This window comes from Physella acuta, unplaced genomic scaffold (genome assembly GCF_028476545.2).
Source record: "Physella acuta isolate Inbredline_101_S28 unplaced genomic scaffold, ASM2847654v3 ptg001119l, whole genome shotgun sequence".
NCBI lineage: Eukaryota > Metazoa > Mollusca > Gastropoda > Physidae > Physella > Physella acuta.
This window is the reverse complement of record NW_026732636.1, coordinates 147,678-155,751: the sequence shown is the minus strand read 5'-3', so window position 1 is coordinate 155,751 and position 8,074 is coordinate 147,678. Positions and strand designations below refer to the sequence as shown.

The 8,074-nt window shown below is 37.0% G+C and overlaps 1 protein-coding gene across 1 annotated transcript; it reads left to right on the top strand.

Annotated features, from left to right (window-relative positions):
* Positions 1-4,857: 4,857 nt before the first annotated feature.
* LOC131955963 (ankyrin repeat domain-containing protein 50-like) lies at positions 4,858-7,824 on the top strand. Its single transcript, XM_059320294.1, has 3 exons — positions 4,858-4,967; positions 5,184-6,141; positions 6,757-7,824. The coding sequence occupies exons 2-3, from the start codon at positions 5,278-5,280 to the stop codon at positions 7,822-7,824; spliced, it is 1,932 nt and encodes a 643-aa protein (XP_059176277.1). The 5' UTR covers positions 4,858-4,967; positions 5,184-5,277.
* Positions 7,825-8,074: the final 250 nt, after the last annotated feature.

Sequence of the window (8,074 nt, the reverse complement as noted above, 5' to 3'; positions counted from 1 at the left end):
AGAGCTTAAAGCTGCGGGTTAATGGAGGAGAGCTTAAATCTACGGGTCAATGGAGGAGAGCTTAAAGCTGCGGGTCAGTTGCGGAGCTTAAAGCTGCGTGTCAGTTGGGCATAGCTTAAAGCTACGGGTCAATGGAGGAGAGCTTAAAGCTTCGGGTCAATAGAGTGGAGCTTTAAGCTGTTGGTCAGTTGGACAGAGCTTAAACTTAAAGCTGCTGGTCAGTGGCGCAGAGCTTAAAGCTGCGGGTCAATGGAGGAGAGCTTTAAGCTACTGGTCAGTTGGACAGAACTTAAACTTAAAGCTGCGGGTCAATGGAGGAGAGCTTAAAGAATGAAGAAGTGACATCCAGCAATACGGGGACCATAAGATAACTAGTCTAAAACTTCACCACTATATAGGTCCGTAGTCCAACAGCTTTTAAATATCCGAAAATTGAATAGTGACAAAGTAACTTTTATTATAAAAACTGTCAAAGTAACGCTATGTCAGTCAATAAAACATTGCTTTTATGATATAAGAATGTATCTATCTACTTCGGTCTATTGTGTAGGCGCTATTGACTTTTATGTATCAGCCCAGTAGGGTAGATGTTGGAAAGGCTATTTTTAGTAATTTAGGTTGTAAATGAAACACTTTTCCGACTTCCCTGTTAAAGAACTACTGTTGTCATTTAAAAATTAATATTATGTTTAGCGTTGTCAAAATGCTTTATAAATGAGGATGGGACGGGGAGGTTAAATGGTAGAGCATACGACTACTGACCCAAGATTCTCGAGTTTGAATCCAGGTTGAAGTACGTAGAATGTCATAGAGTTAACCCAGCTCTGATTGGTACCTGATCACCTCAGGTAAATTAAAGGCGGATGGGCAAAGTACGGTTCACAATATTCCTTCACATGCTGAGATGATAGAAACATGTGAAATCTACTTCACATGCTGAGGTAATAGAAACAGATGAAATCTACTTCACATGCTGAGGTAATAGAAACAGATGAAATCTATTTCACCTGTTCCATTGGCATGGCTGTCTGGTTAAAAATGAAATTAAGAACTAATTTAAGAACTGTTTTAAGAACTAATTAATTAGGTTTGGACTCTGACCTTTACGAAGGAGAGAACGTGAGAAAGTGCCATTGTTTGTGTACGTTTTCTTTCATAGCATCGAATCTTGTGGCCTTGACAATGTCCTGCGCGAGCTGGTCATCAAGGTCAAGGTCGATAAATTTGGACATGTTTTTCATCACTTTGGTCAGGTCCTGTACAACCTGCAAGTTTTACAAATATAGGCCAGGTCTGATGCATGTTGACAGAGGCGTAGCTAGGGGAGGGCGAGTGGGGCGACCTCCCCAGATGCCGGTCTTTAGGGGGCGCCAAAACAAATTACACTGTTTTGTTTGATCAGCCTTACAGAATGACAGAAATTCGAAGTCAATAAAATAGATTATTGTTTTGTTTACATTAATCATTTATCTGTGTTAATAAGCAATTGTAAGTAAATTGGGGAGGGGTCGCTTTTAACTTTCTCGTATATACGAAGTATAGAGAAAGACTTGTAATAGTGCAAAAAAATAAACTTTTAAAAATAGAATAGAATCTCGTAGAAAAAAGAATTGCGCACCACCGAACGTCAAAACAAAATGTGCATAATAGTGCGCAATATTATTAGTACTTCATACATTCACATGCGTTTTTTGAGAAATCGGAAATAGCGTAAATTAGTACTTCCGGTCAACGGTAATTACTCAAAGTTTGACAGAAGGTAGAGAATTAGATCTTTTACTTACATGTGAAATTTCATTTATGTATCTGAAATAATACTCAAGTTATAGGCTTTTAAAAAATTCAAAGTAGAAAAAGTACTACTTCCGGTTATCGGAAATCGCTCAAAAGTTGATACAGATCTACGATTTTGATAAAATACTTATATATGAAACTTTATCAACCTAGCTGTAACGGTACTCAAGTTAACGTGTTTACACACAGACAGACAGACAGACACACACACACACACAGACATACGGACAAGGTTTCAAAATTATGTTTTTCCGTATCAGTGAGGTGTAAAACGTCGAGATTTGTAAAAATCTCGATTTTTTTTTGCACGATTACAAGACTTTCTCTATACTACGTATATACGAGAAAGTAAAAAGGGATGAAATAAAAAAAATAATTTTCCACACATAAATGATTGTCTATATTACCAATAGCATTCTACTGTTCGCTTTCTGCTTTGTGTTGTGTGTTTTCAAATGGCGCTACAAGTATACAATTGACGACCTAATTTAAAATAGAGTAAAATTTATAAAACAAATAAAGTATATTGCTACACAGGAAACATGTTTTAATAAGAAAATGTAAAACTGTGTTCATACATGAAATAGTTTTTGTTCATCTGGTCCCTGTGTAGTCTTCACGGTTTAATGCCGCGTTCAGTTCGCTGTTGAAGTTTTATGCCGCGTTCAGTTCGCTGTTGAAGCCGCTGGAAATGTGTACTAGTTATCGCAGTTCGATCTGACCCTTGTACTCAATCAATATTGAATCGATACACCAGCGAAATATTCCCTGCTCGCGATCTGTTTGGCTGGATGATCCGTGCAACTGTTCTGGCCAATGGTGAGCAATCTGACTCGTGTAGGAACCACTTCTTGCCGACATAACACTCGGTGATAATGTAGGAACCGTGCCGACATAACACTCGGTAATTATGTAACTACGTTTTTCTCTACTTTTAGTATTACATGATTTAATTTATATATATTTTCTGTTTGTCTGTATGCTCGTTTGTCCGGCAGTCGGTGATGTTTTGAAGTGTTTTGTCCTGTTGTCTTGTGGATTATGTTGTTTTTTTATGTGTAGTGTATATTTTCTGCTATAATGTTGCTGTGTCTTTTTTGTGTGAATTGAAGTCAGAACTAAACGATAAAATGTTTTATATTGGAGGCTACTCGTTATATTCCAAACCAGGTTTTCAACGTATTATTTTCGTTATCTGACATTACAACACATATGCATAACACGAGGAGTAGACTATAAAAAAAATATAATTTGATTAGGTGACACTTTTCACCACTACTATACCCCGTAACTAATGCACACGAAAGTGGTTTAGTTCTTGTAAATCCTTATGGGCCGGGCTTAACTTCATGTGAACAAAATCAATATTTCCTAAAGAAAAGCAAATCTCTGTCTGTCTGTCTGTCTGTCTGTCTGTCTGTCTGTCTGTCTGTCTGTCTGTTTGTCTGTCTGTTTGTCTGTTTGTCTGTCTGTCTGTCTGTCTGTCTGTCTGTCTGTCTGTCTGTCTGTCTGTCTGTCTGTCTGTCTGTCTGTCTGTCTGTCTGTCTGTCTGTCTGTCTGTCTGTCTGTCTGTCTGTCTGTCTGTCTGTCTGTCTGTCTGTCTGTCTGTCTGTCTGTCTGTCTGTCTGTCTGTCTGTCTGTCTGTCTGTCTGTCTGTCTGTCTGTCTGTCTGTCTGTCTGTCTGTCTGTCTGTCTGTCTGTCTGTCTGTCTGTCTGTCTGTCTGTCTGTCTGTCTGTCTATCTGTCTGTCTGTCCGTCTGTTCGTCTCTCCGTCTCTCCGTCTCTCCGTCTGTCCTTCTGTCAGCCTCTCTTTGTCTCTCTTTCTCTCTCTATGTATATATATATATATATATATATATATATATATATATATATATATATATATATATGTATATATATGTATATATGTATATATGTATATATGTATATATGTATATATGTATATATGTATATATGTATATATATATATATATATATATATATATATATATATATATATATATATATATATATATATCCCCACATATTTAAAATACTACTTTGTTGTTGACCGTTCATAACTTTATGAACAGAGGAAACATTCATAAAGAAAATTATAAAGTTTACTATGTAACAATTGGCATTTAATAATAAGATTAGCTTACTGTTTTTCTTCCAGACTTTTTTCTCCGGGGAGGGGTGGGGGCTGTTTAGTTGATAACGAAAAAGTTGATGTTGCTAATACAAATAAAGGCTTAGCACCTACGATCAATTGAAAAGATCAATAAAGGAAATCGAAACTAAAATTCTGACGATTCATTACTTATTCTACATAATCAAGGCGTAGCAGCATAAATCGATCAATGATTTTATTTTTTGCCGTGTGTGATAATAAGTGCTAGGTATGGTGGCTTGACTTCTCTTTATGAAAAGCATATACAGTCAAATGTTCTTTTTTTGCAAGGTAAGCTATATAATCGCAACAGGACACTTTCATTTATCAATCAGGCTCATTGAAACAAGATGTTTTAGCTAGCAGTAATATATATTAACTCAGGGTAGCTAGGTGTTAGTTGTTGTTTTTTTCTTGTTTTTATTTCATGAAGACCTATTTAAGATGAGGGGCACAATTACTAGAATTGCAAGTAAAAAGCACCACCGTTTTTGTTTAATGATGTCCTTTTTGGAGTCAGCTTTATCCAACTGGTAGACACAACTTATATCAAGAACTTGAGCTATCAGTTGTACTTAGCTAAACTTCGCTCTTATCTTTGTTTGTGTGCTTGCAGCTATCTCGCGTATTTGCCAACTTGACTAGTTTTAGCGACTGATAAAGAAACTCGTTTCTGGCACAATATTAAACCTAGACTTCATGGAAGAATGGCTTTCACTTTCGGTCCAGCCTGTATAGTCAGTAGTTTTATTTCTATGAAGGAGCGTTAGCTTGTATACTATTGTAAGTGGGCTCAATGGGTGCCACTAGCTCACTAACTTCACAGGTAAGTGAAATTGTTTCGTTTAGTTAAATAGTACGGCGAGGTGAGTTATTTTAATTTTAAAATTCTCAACATTTTTCAGAACCTGTAGTTTGAAAAACAGAATGTATTAATTCACGAAAGTAATTAAAAACAAACAATATGCATCAATGTAACGTTTGTTATGTGGTGTGGGGAAACAGCACAGATTGATTGAAGGTACGTTTTTCTACATCTAAATGTTTGCTTAATTAACAAAATAAAATTGTTGTATATATCCATGTATTCATACATATATATATATATATATATATATATATATATATATATATATATATATATATATATATATATATATTTATGTATAATTGAAATCATTCATGCTTTGTATTTTTAGTCATTGACTAAATGTAAAATCGTTTAATATTCTTACAGATGTTGAACTAATTCACAGATTCTAAGTAAAAGAATAAAAATAAGCTTACAAAAAAACTAGAGTGTAAAAAAAAGATAACGATTTAAATTGAAAATGTCAAACTCAAGTTCAAAAAAGGAAATAAAATATGATCCATTGGAAATATTGGCCTTTGAGAAAGATACAAATGTTGAGAAAATAATTATTAGAGCTACTGACATACATTCTGCTGATAGTAACGGGAGAAATGCCTTGATGTTTGCTTCCCTGAAAGGACAGGCAAGAATGGTTGGACTTCTAATTCAAAGTGGAACTGATGTTAAGGCCACGGATAGTTTTGGGAAGAATGCTCTGATGTATGCCTCACACGGAGGTGACGTAAGCGTTGTCCAGATGTTGATAAGGGGTGGGAGTAATGTCAAGGCTGTTGATAAAATGGGCTGTACAGCGTTGATTATAGCCTCTAAGCATGGCCACGATAAAGTTGTGGAGATTTTAATTAAAAGTGGGAGTGATGTTAATGCTACGGACAACACAGGAAGCAGCGCATTGATATGTGCTTGTAAACTTGGACATGATAAAATTGTTGAGATTTTAACGAAATGTAGAACTGATGTCAATTCTGTTGATAAGTTAAATAGAAATGCCTTAATGTACGCATGTGAAGGCCGCTTTGAAAATATCGTCCAGCTCCTAATTAAAAATGGCAGCGATGTCAATTATGCTGATGACGTAGGCTGGAGTCCGTTAATGATAGCTTCCAAACGTGGAGACTACAGAATTGTAGAGCTGCTAATGAAGGGTGGAGCTGATGTTAGAGCCATCAACAAACACGGTTGGACTGCAATCATGTACGCCTCGAAATACGGCCACACGGCCACAGTCAAGCTGTTATCTCAGCACAAGAAAGTCTTCAACTCTGATCAAATGGACGGTGGTAATAATGAACACGACAAGAACACTGGGCGGCACGCTGAAGTAAGATAGACCTGTTGTCATTCATTTGTTTATATTAAGTTTTATAAGTATCAGTTTTAGCAGTTTAACAATTTAATTTTCACAATTAAACACAATACAAAATTATCAATCCTTTTCAAAGATAAACAACAAAGTAAACTAGAAATGCGTTTTTTAAGGGATATTTTCATTGAAAGACACCTACAATAAATGTAAATTAGAATACCATAGCAATAGTAATTATATTTCAAGTGTATAAAGCCGAAGAATACACAATATACTACAATCTTTTTGTGTATGTTTTCCTTTCCTTATTTTAAAGTACATATATATATATATACATATATATATATATATATATATATATATATATATATATATATATATATATAATTTATTTATTTATTTATTTTTTAGCTATTTATTTAGTTATTTATTTATTTAGCTATTTAGCTTTTTTAGCCATTTATTTAGTTATTGATTTAGCTATTTATTTAGCTATTTATTTAGCTGTTTATTTATTTTCCTATTTTAAGGCCTCTGTGCCTACTGTTGTTACCGTTATTAAATTAATTGAATAAATAACAAATACCTATTCTGTATATTCATATTTTTTCATTATACAAAAATTCGTAGGTTGAAGTTAAGTCATTAACGGTGAAAAGGATGATGAAGGACGTCATCGTCAAGCAAACGTTAGACATGGACATACCAGCTGATCTGGTGAAAAAAGCCCTAGAGAAAAGACTGGCAGAAACGGGGCGACAGTTCGAGAGTGCTGTAGCCTTGACCCAGGCGGTACTGCAGGACAACTGTGGCGGCGCCGACACTTCTAGAACAGGTCAACACGTTGACCCAGATCGTCAGGTGATCTCAGACCATCACGTGGTCCCATATCGCAGCCCAGCGCACAGCGTGGTCCCACATCATCAGGTGATGCTCCATCAACGCTGGGTGCCAGAACATCACGTGGTCCCAGACCATCACGTGGTACCAGACCATCACGTGGTACCCGACCATCACATGGTCCTACAACGTCTCGATTTGTCAGAAAGTCACGTGATCACAGGTCGACCTGAGTACTTGCAACGTTCCACGACGCCTCGTCGGTCAGGGGTTCTAGAACGACTCGGGGTAGCAACTAGTCGCGAGATCTCACAAAGTGCTGTGGTCTCACAAATTCACGACGCCCCACACCGTCATGTGGTCCCGAAAATTTACCCACATCTTCCATCGGTCCTACAGCATCCCGTGGTTCCGCAACGTCATGTGGTCTCAGAATTTCTCGCGTTAACAGAACGCCACGAGATCGCCCAACTTCCAGTCGCCTCACCACGTCCTGTGTACCCACAACGACCACCCGTCCCAGAACGTCCACTGGTACCACAGCGTCTCAGTCTAACAGAACACTCCGGGGTCCCACAGAACACAGAACACTCCGCGGTCCCACAGAACACAGAACCTCCGGCAATCCCCGAGAAGCGTCGATTGGACCCGGCTCATCACATGGTCTCTACCCTAGAGAAAGAGCTGACCATGCTGAAGGAACAACGCCAGTGTAAAATCTGCATGGAACAAGACGCCAACACCACCTTCGTACCCTGTGGCCATCTCTTCTGCTGCGGCGCCTGCGCCAAATCTCTCAACGATTGTCCGGTTTGTCGGAGGAAAATTAAAAATAAAATTGTTACATACTTATCATAATGCCATTAACCGGTTCTAGATTTCTGGAGAGCTCAATGTTAACAATTGATAACATCGGTTTTCAATAAACATTATCCCTAAAAAATTATCCAGTAAGCTATAAACCTGTTTTTACAACAAGTGTACAATAAAAACTCATTCTAGAATCGTCTAGACATTGCATTGAGACATTGAAAAACAGGGACCGAAAGAGAGAATCTCATTTAATATTGATTTCAAATTTTGTATGCTATTTTAAAAGGAAACTAAT

Bases quoted from the DNA above. Each gene is read 5' to 3' on its own strand.
- LOC131955963 (XM_059320294.1), top strand. From the start codon at position 5,278: ATGTCAAACTCAAGTTCAAAAAAGGAAATAAAATATGATCCATTGGAA. The intron at 6,142-6,756 runs GTAAGATAGACC...AAAAATTCGTAG, and splicing joins ACACTGGGCGGCACGCTGAA to GTTGAAGTTAAGTCATTAAC.